The sequence below is a fragment of the Lissotriton vulgaris genome, chromosome 10 (genome assembly GCF_964263255.1).
Source record: "Lissotriton vulgaris chromosome 10, aLisVul1.2, whole genome shotgun sequence".
Lineage (NCBI taxonomy): Eukaryota > Metazoa > Chordata > Amphibia > Caudata > Salamandridae > Lissotriton > Lissotriton vulgaris.
In genome coordinates, this window is record NC_141698.1 from 474129982 (window position 1) to 474143446 (window position 13465).

The following is a 13465-nucleotide window of genomic DNA, read 5'->3' on the forward strand; positions in this document are numbered from 1 at the left end:
ACTCTCTAAATAGTGTATACAGGTCATCTGCCAATTTTGGACAGATGTACAGCATCCTTCAAAATTACACACAGAAGATTTGATTTAGAGTTTGGTGGAGGTGTGTTTCATCTCAAATGTGACGGATATCCAATCTACCTTATTAACAATTATTACCTTATTATTATTATTACCTTATTAACAAGTGTGTTAGATGCCGGTGCACTTGAAATAAGGCTGGCGGGATATCTGTCAAATTTGTGGAGGAGTAAACCTCTGTCAGACTCTAACTCAGGCCCAAAGTCTGCCTGGAGGCTGATTACCACCAGAGATCCAAAATGTTCTACAGCTGGTGAACCCACCTCCAATAATTGCTGAGGCTCATGAGTCCATAGCTGGGGGTGTCCACTGGCTATTGGATAGGGAATCTGAAAACTACAGCAACCCCACAAACCTCTCACCAAAGCTCAAAATCCTAAAGTGGAATGTGGCAGTTCTCTGCTCTAAAATAGATAATCCAGAGTGGGGTGCCCTTATCAAAGACTCAGATATATGTATGTTGCAGGAAACCTGGGCCAGGGAGACAATCCATAGACCCGGCTACACAACTTATGCCATACCCGCCACATCCGGGGGAAGGGCAAACCATCTGGGGGACTTATCACTTGGGTTGCTACACACTTCGGTTGCACGGGGAAGCAGGTGGAGACATCATTTAGTGATATTCTATGTGTTATTCTGAGCTCCCCATCCAGGCCAAGGTTAGTGCTCATTAATGTGTACGCGCGGCCAACCGGACATGGGCAAAAGTCCCCCACCCTAGACAAATCATCATCATTCATAGCCACAGTTATTGACTATGACATAGTGATTTTGGCTGGCGATTTCAATTGTCAGTATGAACCATTTAGGAACTTGGAGGCTGACGAACCAAAAAATGAGGATCTGCACTGGGCCATTCCAGTGGCCAATGCACAGCCAGCACGGGCATGGACACCATTAGTTGTTCAACTGAACACCCTCACTCCGAATTACTTGTTTAGGGCGTGTAATGGGCGCTTAAACGCTGACAGTCCGGCCAATTTCACCTATAATAGGTTGTGTTCCCCTTCAATCCTAGATTATATCATGGTGAATACTAAATCTTGGCATTGGTTGGCCAACTTTAAGATTGTTCCTAGATTCGATAGTGATCACAATGCTCTAATCCTAGAAATGGACTCCCCATGTATTGGAGAAGGCCCAAAGGGCCAACTGTTGGAAACAGCAGGGCCAATCCTTACTAGATGCAGGAGGAGAGTAAGATGGGGCACCCTATGCGAATCCCAAGATAGACTATCTTTAGTTTACCAAACAATCTTCCCATATCTGGAGGTTGCAATCCAACTAGGTGAGTCCAGAGATTCTGTCTGCACCCTCAGTAAAATAGCAGAAAATCATCAAGGATTAGTGGTGGCTTTAGCGGACAGCTTTTTAAAAAAATTACAAGCAAAGGCAGGCAGTGCTCCTAGACATCCTTGGTACAATGCCAAATGCCGTACGGCTAAGATAAACCTGTTGGCAGCGAGCAAAAGTAATGACAAGCTGGTGATAAAGGGCAACAGGATAATATATAAACTTGAAATCAAAGAAGGAACAAGCATTTACAATGCAATGGTTTCGCCTTTGGAAAAGTTAGAGTTATTGGCATTGCTCATGACATTTCTTTTTTTTTTACTTATAAATAAATGGCATTGTTATTTATATTGCCAACAGCTCTCACAGCCCACACAGCTCTCTCAGCCCACACAGCCCACAGCCGACACAGCCCACACAGCTCTCAGCCCAACACAGCCCACACAGCTCTCAGCCCAACACAGCTCTCAGCTCTCTCAGCCCACACAGCTCTCAGCCCTCACAGCCCACACAGCCCTCACAGCCCTCACAGCCCTCACAGCCCTCACAGCCCTCACAGCCCTCACAGCCCACACAGCCCACACAGCCCTCACAGCCCTCACAGCCCACACAGCTCTCACAGCCCACACAGCTCTCACAGCCCACACAGCTCTCACAGCCCACACAGCTCTCACAGCCCACACAGCTCTCACAGCCCACACAGCTCTCACAGCCCACACAGCTCTCACAGCCCACACAGCTCTCACAGCCCACACAGCTCTCACAGCCCACACAGCTCTCACAGCCCACACAGCTCTCACAGCCCACACAGCTCTCACAGCCCACACAGCTCTCACAGCCCTCACAGCCCACACAGCTCTCACAGCCCACACAGCTCTCACAGCCCACACAGCTCTCACAGCCCACACAGCTCTCACAGCCATCCGCCCACACAGCTGTCACAGCACAGCAGTTGTTCTCAGTGCAAGTGTGCACTGAAGCAGGTACTGTAGTAGAATTGGCCTATACCATGTACTGCACTGTGACATTTACACAGCACTTCATCCCCGGGCTGTGGAGCGCTCTGGTTTGCACGGAGATCCTAGGTGCAAAGGTTTAAGATGGCGCGGGTTCGAGCGTGACCAGTGCCTGTGATGCTGGGTGACGCGTGTGAGGTCTGGAGATGGGGACTCTGCGCAAGCGCAGATCGGCCCTCTTACGTGGCTGGTTATAATATACTACTTTGCACAAGCGCAGACATGCCCTGCCTCTTACATGGCTGCGCAGCCAAGTTTTAATGTGCTCCATTTTTTTTTTTGCTGTTTGCAAAGTCCTCTTATTCCTGCTGGCACGGAGTGGTGCATCTTCGGCGTTTCACCCTGTGCGAGATTTGTTGAAGGAAGGAACAGATAGGAGAGGGGCTGCTCCATGACACTGTGGTTTCCTTGACAGTGGTTGCTCACTTTTTTTTGCTGGGGGAACGAACAGACAGGCTGACATTGCAGCACGCACACAGAAAGACGGACCTTAGACACTGCAGGCACACAGATAGACGGACACTGGAGGCACACAGACAGACAGACGGACCTCGGACACTGCAGACACACAGACAGGCTGACATTGCACGCACACAGACAGACGGACCACGGACACTGCAGGCAGGCAGACAGCCGATCACCGCAGGCACACAGATAGACGGACATTGCATTCAGACAGATGGACACTGCAGGCGCACAGACAGCGGGACACTACAGGCACACAGACAGACGGACACTACAGGCACACAGACAGACGGACACTACAGGCACACAGACAGACGGACACTACAGGCACACAGACAGACGGACACTACTGTTTTCAACCTTAGCTCTGTGGTTATTAAAGCTTGCGGTGTCAGTGCTGAGGGATGGTCGAGTCCTTGGCGATGTGGGGAAAATAAAGTACCTATAAAGCATATCATGAACGGTGCATGACTCATAAGTGCAATTAAACAATATCTTAGGCGGACTACTACAACTGATGTCCAATCACATGCTGTGCTTCTGACAACCAACATGTGTGCGTAGCCGGAGCAACTCTATGTAGTACCCCTGATGATCACAGAAGGTCTCGCAGCAGATGGGCTATCAAGCCAGACCTAAAAAGGGGGTAAACGTACAGGAATCTCCTAGGTCATGTACTTTTACTTTCATTGTTCAATAGTGAATGGAGCGTAATGACGAAGTAAGCAATATATCCGGGTAAAATGTATCACAAATGGAGATTTATTACTAGAAGTCGACACAAAGAGGGGTAGTTACAAGCAGAAATTCAGTCCATAGCTGTCTTCATATAGAGCAAGATGTCCAATGCAGACGGCTGAAAGGAACTGACCACAGCACGTATCAAGCCATACCTGCGCATATCGATGTGGCACAAGAAGTGGGTTGTACGAAGTAAGTCCACTGGCAATAAACCCCCACCAGGAACACGTTGACAGCAGTTCAGCACTACTTCTTCGCTCTTCCAGCTGACTGGTAGAATATACTGCACATTACTTCACAGACACTATAGACACAGTCAGCAGACACTAGATACACAGCATACAGGGCACACCCCTCCCTCTGTCCAACAAGCACAAGTAGGCATCCTTATTTACCACACTCACAAAGCAAACCATGGTGAGAAGCATGTGACAGCCCCATCCTGCCCACGGTTTATACCTAGCATGGAAAACAAACACAATACACACACAAATACACCACAAACACAATGTAGCCAAAACAATCATCATGGGACTACGTAGCTTGCTCATGAATTGCACACCCTCTGCAATGGTGCACGTGACCCACAGCCTGCCTATTAACTACAACATCGTTTGGAGGTAAACAGATAGTCTGCCATTCCCATATATAATGCATTTCCATACTTGGGCGACTGATTATAAAAGCCTGAACAACCATACAGCGTCAATCCATCGGAATCCATCTACACAATTTTCTAAGAAGCTTAAGCAGTTCAAAACAACTGCCGAAGGTCGCCAACACCTGATCTTTCATGGTGAGGTGTTGATCTACAATGATACCATGATTTTCTTCTACTTTTTTCTGCACTGGAGCGGTGCCAAGCGAAGGAGGCAACCAGGAATCATTCAATGCGTTTTCAGCACCACCAAACAGCAGGATTTAACATTTTTCTGCATTGAGCTTCAGGTAGTGCACTGACATCCAGCCAGCCACCACCGAGAGACAGCCTGCCAGATCTTGCTTGGTATTAGACGGACCGTCGCCCAAGAACATGATCAGCTGATCGTCGTTAGCATAAGAGCAAATGTCAAAGATCCACTTTTTAACCAGATTGGCCAGTGGTTCAACATACACCATATTCGGAGGTATGGGGAAGAGATCTAAATTGGCCCAGCTGGATGGACTGGGGTCTATTGTAAAGAAATGAGCCATTGAACCCTGATCTACCTTTAGCCTAATATTATCCAAAACTGCAATGAGCGTATTCTCGGTGCAGGTATTCACTCTAAACTGGGAAGGGTCAAGCAAGTTATCCTCCAAGAAGGAGGAAACCTTACAGTTGACCAATTTGTCAAATATTTTGGCCATCAATGGCAGCAGTTAGATGGGACGATAATTTGCTAGAGTAGATGCCTCAAGGCCAGCTTTTTTTTGGCTAAAGGGAGAAATAGTGCATACTTCCATATATTTTGGTAAGTTGCTGTTTTTACCGAAGCATTAAAAATCAGAGTAAAAAAATGCACTGAGCTAGATGCACATTCCCCTACTAGAGTCAGCTGGGCCAAGTCTAGCTGTTCCTCCGTTATTACATATCTCCCTCCGGAACCCGCACCGAAGTTATCCACCACATAGGGGACCCCAGAAATGATCCATATAAGCTCTCCTCATGCAAATGCCAATAAGTATGTGCTACAGACCTGTGCCCGCCAGTGGGTGTGGACCTTTTGGAGTTCTGTAAGTGTTCAACGCATTTCTTCTAACATGGCAAAATATGCATGACAGTGCTTGAGGTAGGCATAAATTTGGCATCATTTAAAAGGAGTTACCGAACCACTCACATTCCATGTTATCACATTGTATTGTGGGGTAAGACTATCTGTGTGCGTATTCTCATGGCATGCGACGGTAATGTGTATTCCCGGTAGCGCACATTGGCCCAAAGCTCTCATGCATCTCGTGTCCAGCACTGCTCACACTCTTGTATCGTAACCCTCTCCGCCATTAATATGCATACCAAAGTTACTCGACAGTGTGAAAAGGCTCAATAAAAACAAACATAAAACAACAAAAACAACATGGCAAGCATCCGCCCCCATATCAGGTGACATTCAAGTCCCTGGCCATGCACCCTTTATGAGTAAATAATAATTAGATAAACGGTTGAATGGGTGAAACATGTCCACTTTGGAATCTCTGTATAGAGTGAAAGAGCAAGTGCCCATCATCTCCTTGGTGCAGGCCCATCAGTCAGCCCGCCAGAATCTTAGAGGCTTAGGTGCTGTTCAATCCTGCCAGCAGTCCAATTCAATAAGCTTGAGGACATGGGGCCCAGTTTGACATGAACTACAAGTCATCGCCTGCCTGTGGAGTGAGTTTCAGGCCCCAGCGGACACCATCTGTTGAAGACCCAGAACCACGCGTGTGTGAGTCAGACTCTGAAGGCTGCTCCATTCACAAAAGGGCAAAGGGGGTTTGGGCTGTGCAGCAAGAACTCTTTCACAACCAGTGCCTACGTCCCTACCGCTGCCTGGCCCTAACGGACCTTAATGGTTCTCCACTTCTATCGCCTATTCCCCCGTGGATATTCCCCAGTGGCCACGGTCTCGGAGGGATTCTGAGCCAGTACCTTGGCATGGAGCCTGGTCCACATGTCCTCTGGAGTCAAGAAAACATGGGCGGTCTTCACTGATCAACTTGAGTTTTGATGGAAATAAAAATGCATATTTAAAGGTGCAACTCCCACAAGCATTCATTGACTTTCACACAGTTATGAAAGCGACATCGATCACAAGGCCCTGCGAGGCGGGGCAGCCCCCGCAGCCCGCGGGGTGGCAGGCTGCCTGCTTTCCCTCTCAGTTCAAAATCAGGAAATTATAGCGTCAGTAGCGGAGGGGGGACAGGAAAGGAACCACTCACCTGGACTTCCTCGGCTGGCCGGCCCTCCGCTCCTGTCCGGTTAGCCCCCCACCCTCGCCCGCTTCTTCCTCCTTCCAAGTGAGGCGGCCGGGGTGGCAGGCCAGTCCCGCCTCGCTTCACCCGGGTGCTGCGGGAGTTCCTCTCTGGGCTCCCAGTCTGCTGTCACCCGGCCGGGAGCAGCGCAGACTTCCAGCGCTCGCCGTCGCTCCTCTTCTCGCGCTGGGCGGCAGGGGGGGGGGGGGCGGGCACTTCCGGCCGGCCGCGCTGGGATTGGCCGGCCGGCTGAAGAAACCCGCGGGCGGGACGGGATACCAATATTTGTTTGTGAGGACACGGGGGGGCGGGAGAGGACGAGGGGGGCGGGAAAAGACACGGACGTCGGGAGGGAGGAGGGAACCCTCGAACAGCAGAAGCGGCATCAAAGGAAGTCCTTCGGGTCTGGGGTGTAACTGCGGGGCAGGGGATTAAGGGAGGGGTTTATACTTTTCCGGTCTCCCTCTCCACACGGGAGACCGGCAACGAACCACCAGCAGGCTTCCCCCGGGCAGGGGGAAGCGGAAATGGCCGCCTCGAGGCCCCGCCCACGTCGCACCACTGCGTGCCTGGCTTCCTGCGCTGAGGGCCGCCAATGGCAGCGCGGCCCTTGGCAGGGAGGCGGGCGCAGCTCCTCTTGCTCGATCTCCGGGCCAGCGGCGGTGAAATCAACACGGAGCAATGCCGGGTGGGCACCGGCCTCCAATAATTAAATAAAAACGGGGTGGCACCCGTAAATAAAAATATAACAAGCGGGAGGGGGCGGGAAAGGGGGAGGAGAGACGCTGACGACGGAAGGCGGGTGCCGGCAATGCCGGACCAGACACGGGGGCGTTCCCGGCGTCGCGTGACGTCGGCAAAAGCCAAAGAATCTCGGGAACGCCCCCGTGTCTGGTCCGGCATTGACGGACGCCTCTCTGTTCCAATGGCTAGCCTCCATTTATGGAGCTAGCCAATGAAGCAGAGAGGCGGGTTAAAGTCACCCATACTAGAAACTACAGATTTCGCTGGAGGAGGAGCCTAACGGCTCCGCCCCCCAGCGAAACCTAAAAAAGGAGTGGGAAATAGAAAAGTGGGAAGTGCAACAGTCTGAGAGATGTTCTAAACAGGAGAGACATGAGGACCTGTTGGAAATGAATAAGCTCAGATACAAAGGAGGACAAACATGCTTTTAAACCAAACTTGGGCGCCGAGGTCTGGACTGCACACTTTCAGTCACTTTACTCCAGGGAATAGGGTGCTCTTCAGCATGCCTAAACCTCCACCTCTCTCACACATCTACTCAGTTTAAAAATTCCGGCAATTTCTCTAAAAGAGGTTACGGCTGCTATTGCCCGAGTCATACCTGCTAAGGCCCCGGGGCTTGATAAGATCCCGGGAGACCTCTATCGTAATGAACCTAGTGTCTGGGCCCCCTATCTCTGGCGTATATTTAACGCTATATTACAGGGAATGGAGATCCCTATAACATGGCTAGGGGCTGAAACTATCCCTATTTTTAAGAAGGGCTCACCCCTCCTTCCTGCAAACTATCGGCCCCTTAGCCTCATCGATGCTGCACAAAAAAGCTTCGCTCGAGTGCTTCTGGAGCGTTTGCAGAATTGGATGGAGAGCTTTTCTATTCTTACCCCCTACCAGGCCGGTATTCTTACTAAAACATCCTTTTTCAGTTTTCAGGTTGCAACTATTGCACTGGAAAACAGTAATCTTGGAGGGTGGCAGTCTCTGTATGATTTTTGTGAACCTGAATTCGGCCTTTGATCTAGTTCCCATAGAAAAACTATGGGCTATTTTGTACGATCTAGGAGCGCCTCCCTACTTATGTGAGATTCTGAAAAGATTGCATATGAATAACTATGCCCAAATTAGGGGGCTCATTAGGATTGCGGTTTTTCCGCATCCTCGGGGCTGGCGGAAGCCACCGCCGGCCAAGAGGATGCGTAAAAACCGCAGCGGACTGACCAAAGACCCACCGCCACATTAGGATGGCTGGTGGGTCCTGGTTTCCGTCCGCAGCTTTTCCGCCGTGGTTGGCTTACAACCGCGGCGGAAAGGCTCTAATCTGGTGACGGTGTCCCTCAGACACCGTCAGGCAGATTAGGATGGGATGTAAAACATGCTTTTCCGCGGCGAATTTTCCGCTGTGGAAAAGCATGTGTAACTTCACTGCGGGTGGCGGTCACATCCTAATCGCACAGGAGGGGACTCTGCAGCCCATGCGGACGTCCCCTCCTCCTCAGTGATCGCGGACGGACGCAAGTCCGTCCGCGATCATAATCGACCCCTTGATTTGGAAAAAATGGAGACCTCACCGATCGCATACCCACAGAGAGAGGTGTGAGACAGGGGTGTGTACTAACCCCTACCCATTTTTGTCTCTTTATAAATGGCCTAGTGGAGGCTTTGGCAGCTGGAGGGGATCTCGACGCACCAAAATTAGCGGGCCGCAAGGTATCTGCCTTGATGTTCGCAGACGATACCCTCCTGCTGGCAAAATAACCGATGGGTATGCAAAGGGCACTGGATATTTTTTTCTTATTTTGCAAGAACAGGGGCCAGGAAATAAATACACAGAAAACAAAATATATTGTGTTCAATGCAGGCCACTCAACGCGTCCCAATCCACAACCAGCCAGAGAATCTTTAGAGAAAGTCTCTGTCTGTGACTATCTGGGCCTAACCCTCAACAAGAATATGGAGTGGGGAGACCAAATCAGGAAGGTTTGTCTTAAGCTGACACAAACGTCAGGGGGCCTCGTGAAACAGCAGAGGAAGTGTGTACGCAAAATTCTGAGGCCGGTGCTGGAAATCTACAAGGCACAAGCTAGAGGGGCCGCCTTGTACGGAGCCGAATTATGGGGCCTTAGGCCAACTGAACAACTCGCAAGGATTGAAAATTCTTTCCTTAGATAGTTGGTGGGCCTTCCTAATAGCACCCCCTTAACTCTTCTCCGTATTGACTTGGGCGTGAGCCCAATGGCACAGGAGGTAGTGCTCAGATCCCTACTTCACTGGCGTCGATTATGGAGCACCCCAGAGTTATCCAAGTACAAGGAGGAACTGAGGGAGGTGGCCAATCATAGGGGGGCAAGCAAAATCTCCTGGATTAACTATATTAAGAATTACTTTGCAGCCTTCGGAATGGGAGATTTATGGAATAGCCCAGAAAAAAGCTCTTTGGTTAGACAAAGAAAAGTCCTGATAAAAAACTTTATGAATCACCACCTCAACTTACTCCAGAGGGGCCTCAGGACAGGCACACTTACTAGATCCTTCCTAGATGTTAAATCTTCATACCTCCTAGAACCTAACATTGATGATATACATCCCTTCCTAGCCAAAAAACTCTACATGCAGTTCAGGCATGGCGTACTCCCCTTACATGCTGTCACCTTTAAGTGGGGGGTAGCCAGACGAAAGCTTGTCCGTTTTGCAAAAACTGTACGGAGACCGACCTGTATGTGTTGTTATTTTGCCCTACCTACAAGGTAATAAGGCCCGTTGACTAAGACAGCTTTGCAGGAATCTTGGAACCTCCCATTGCCTACAGGCCTATAGCATCCTGAAATACGACACTGGCATGCCTTTGTTTATTCTGTGTCCCGTTATCTTTTTTCAATGTGGTGTGCTCGTCGTGCAGTACAAGTTTAAACTGCCCATTCTTTATACTTTCCATAGACCCCGACACCTCATTTTATTTACTCTGACCTCTTAATCCATTCGACTTTATATCTCATGTCTGAGATACACAATGCCTACTAAGCTTTTTAATATTTTATCCTTTTATTTTTTTAGAAGTTTTTATATTTATGTGTATAGAAACATTTCTATAGTGATAAATTCTAATGAATTGTAAATGTTTTATATGTGCTTTTATGGTCTTGTGAGGCCCAAATAAAGTATCTTTTGACTTTGACTTTGACATTTGTTTGGATGCTTCTTTATACATTGGTGAATAAGACTAATTGTGCAGAGCATTTTAGGCATCTTGCCACTTCATAACACAAGACTGAATTCATTTTCTGAATTGGAGATTATAATACATCGAAATATCCGATCTTCCTCCTCCCCTACCTAGGAATGCTTTTACGGAGTATGATCTATGCCTCTCTACTAGATTTCATTTAGGGAAATGATGTTCCAAATACCCTGCAAGCTCATTTTTGACACAGAAGAAATACAGATCTAATGGTACTATCAGTCAGAGACAACCTCAGACGTCTACTGTATGGCAGTGGAGTCAGAGTGTTGATGCTGTTCGATATTTCCAGAGCCTTTGACACCATCAACCTATCAATACTTTCCACTGGAATGACCACTGTATCTGTCTCAGGACTGTACTTGAATGGTTCACCTCCCACCTTGAGAGCAGATGTTAACTTATCTCCTTGCCTCTTTTCTCCTTCCAGCCTAGCAAGGCCAGCTGTGATTACATTCATGACTAAATATTTAGCCTTTATTATTTAATATATACATGCAATGCCTTGCCAAATTACTCTTTCAGTCAGGGTCACATTTCTATATGCACATGGATGATACACAGCTAACCTTTACCTAGAAAGGCCTGAATCAGGGAGGCAGTGGTTGGAATCTAAGAAACCATTAACTATTTATTATTTCTACCTCAGTGGTGTTTGCTGCAAAGCGCCTGGGGAGGGTAGTTTGTGTGCTACATTAGTGTTGAGATAGTCACTCTAGCTTTAAGCTGTAGGGTAAAAATGAAAATCCTCATCCTCAGTGAGGGAGGAGGCTGGTCCAACTTTGTGGGGTAGCTTATCTTTTTGCATGGCTGCAAAAATGCTAGAAATTTAAAGAAACTAGCCATCATTGTTGGTGTGTCTGCCACAGGAACAAAACTGTTATGTGGGACTTTCATATCATGAAAACAAAACGTAGGCCCACTGTTTAAGAGCTCCTCATTTCGTTACTCTCGGGAAGATGGGTATAGAGGTGACCAGGCTTTTCCAGTTTTAGCTCTCTGAGACATTAACAAGAATTCACAAATATAGTGAACTGTGGGGCATATTATCAAGGGGGTTTATCTCCGCTTTTTTGGCTTTAAAAGCCAAGAAAGCGGAGATAAAATTATCTCCCTATTACCAAGCTGTCGCTAACACCAGTTAGTGACAGCTAATAGGAGATAGCGACCATCTTGGGCCCCGCTTTGCATGCCAGTGATATTTATCACTAATGACATGCAAAGTGGGCGTGCCAAGATGTTAGCGACTGGAAACAGTCCCTAACATCGCTATCTCCTATTACCAACTTTTGGAGATATTCGCGCTAAGCGTGAATATCTCCAAAAGCTAACACCTGCCCTGAGCAGTTCTTAGCCATGTTATCCAATGGGAGGTGGATAACATGGCTAAGAGCATTTGCTCGATAATGCATGAATATCGCTGACTTTTCAGCGATATTCATGCATTGCGGCCGTTTTTTATCGCATTTGCGATAAACCTTGCTAATAGCAAGGTTTATCTGCGATAGAAACCGCCGATGTGCGGCGATAATTTTTGTCTCTAAACAAATTAGAGACAAAAATTATCGCTAGTTGTTGGTAATATGCCCCCTAGTTGTTTTATAGCATCCAAAGCTCACACACACCTGTCTTCCCTCCATATATTAAAATAGTCTAACTGGCTGTTATTTATTGCAGCAGTGCTTGCAAACATCAGCAAGATGACCGTTCTTCAGTATCAGCTCGTCTATTTCTTCCATCATCTGAACTCATTGAAATGCTTGTATCAGAAGCTAGCGAGATACTACACATAAAGGATGGTGAGTATTTGCTTCTCTGTCAGTTATTCAGATTCTGGTGGGGCAAGTGGTGTTTTGGGTTACTTTGTTGCTGCAAATGTGGTGGTCTACAATATGTGGTACTATTACTTGCTACCCATAGATTTGAGATCATTTTTGTTTTAAAACCATTTCCTTCGATGTTTTCAAGAACTCGGTAAGCTAAAAGCATTCATCATCTTTCATAACAGAAGCGTAAAAGAAAACCCATTCATGGCTCGATCTCAGGCAACATAAACCCTTTGCATGGTACTGCACATAGATTACAGTAAAAAAGTAAAAAAGTCCCCCAAACGATGTAGATTGCAAATGTCATAACGCCATTACTGGTTGTATAACATGGGCAACTCACAGGTCCATCCTCCCAGTATCCTCCCTCGTTCAGAATCCAAAAAGCACCTGTAAACTCGGAAACTCCTCCATAAATTCCTCAAAAGATTTAACCTTGCTGTAGCAAAAAATAAAAAGTGATAAAATTGCAATCCCCCTCCCGCCACTTCGCAAATTGATCTGGTTGTAATGCCAGTGTGAAGGAGTTATTGAAGTGACTGGAGGTCTGGAGAGATAGGCAAGTGGTCAGCTATAGCTGTTGGTGTAGTTTATTCCACATTTGGAGAGTTGTGGATGTAGGTGTACTAGGGTATGCATTAGGAGGCCGGTCTCTCTTGGGCTTCCAGATGGGATCCCATAGAGATGGGCCCACCACCACTCTATTCATATGTACCCAGATTTTCTCATTCATTCTAGATCTTTAATCCAGCAAGACCCTCATCTGTGAGGCCCAGTAATACTTACACATATCTGGTAAAGCCATTCCACCTGTATCGCTCAGCTGGCCTAGTAGCTTATATATGACACAAACTAAAGGTTTCACAGGGAGCTGATTTGTAACAATAATACAACAGATTCACAAATAGACATCCAATTATCTAATTCTTATTCAAATTTATTCCAGACAGATTATAGAAAATGACAAAACAGCGTTAGTCAGAAAATATGATTCCATATCTTTACAAAATGTTTCCACAAATGGTTTACAGTTGACTTATTCCTAAAACACAATATTTTCACCTAGCATGTGTTTCGCTGCTGTACATGCTGCATTCTTCAGGGCTGAAAATAAATGGAAAAAAGTATGTTCT

The 13465-nt window shown here is 47.4% G+C and overlaps 1 protein-coding gene across 1 annotated transcript in view; it reads left to right on the top strand.

Annotated features, from left to right (window-relative positions):
• Positions 1–13465, top strand: part of LOC147685423 (syntaxin-binding protein 4-like) — a 986001-nt gene that overhangs the window by 933860 nt on the left and 38676 nt on the right. Inside the window, exon 19 of the mRNA XM_086939786.1 lies at positions 12184–12305. Within this exon, the coding sequence (XP_086795912.1) occupies positions 12184–12305 (122 nt within the window). The remainder of the gene's footprint in view (positions 1–12183; positions 12306–13465) is intronic.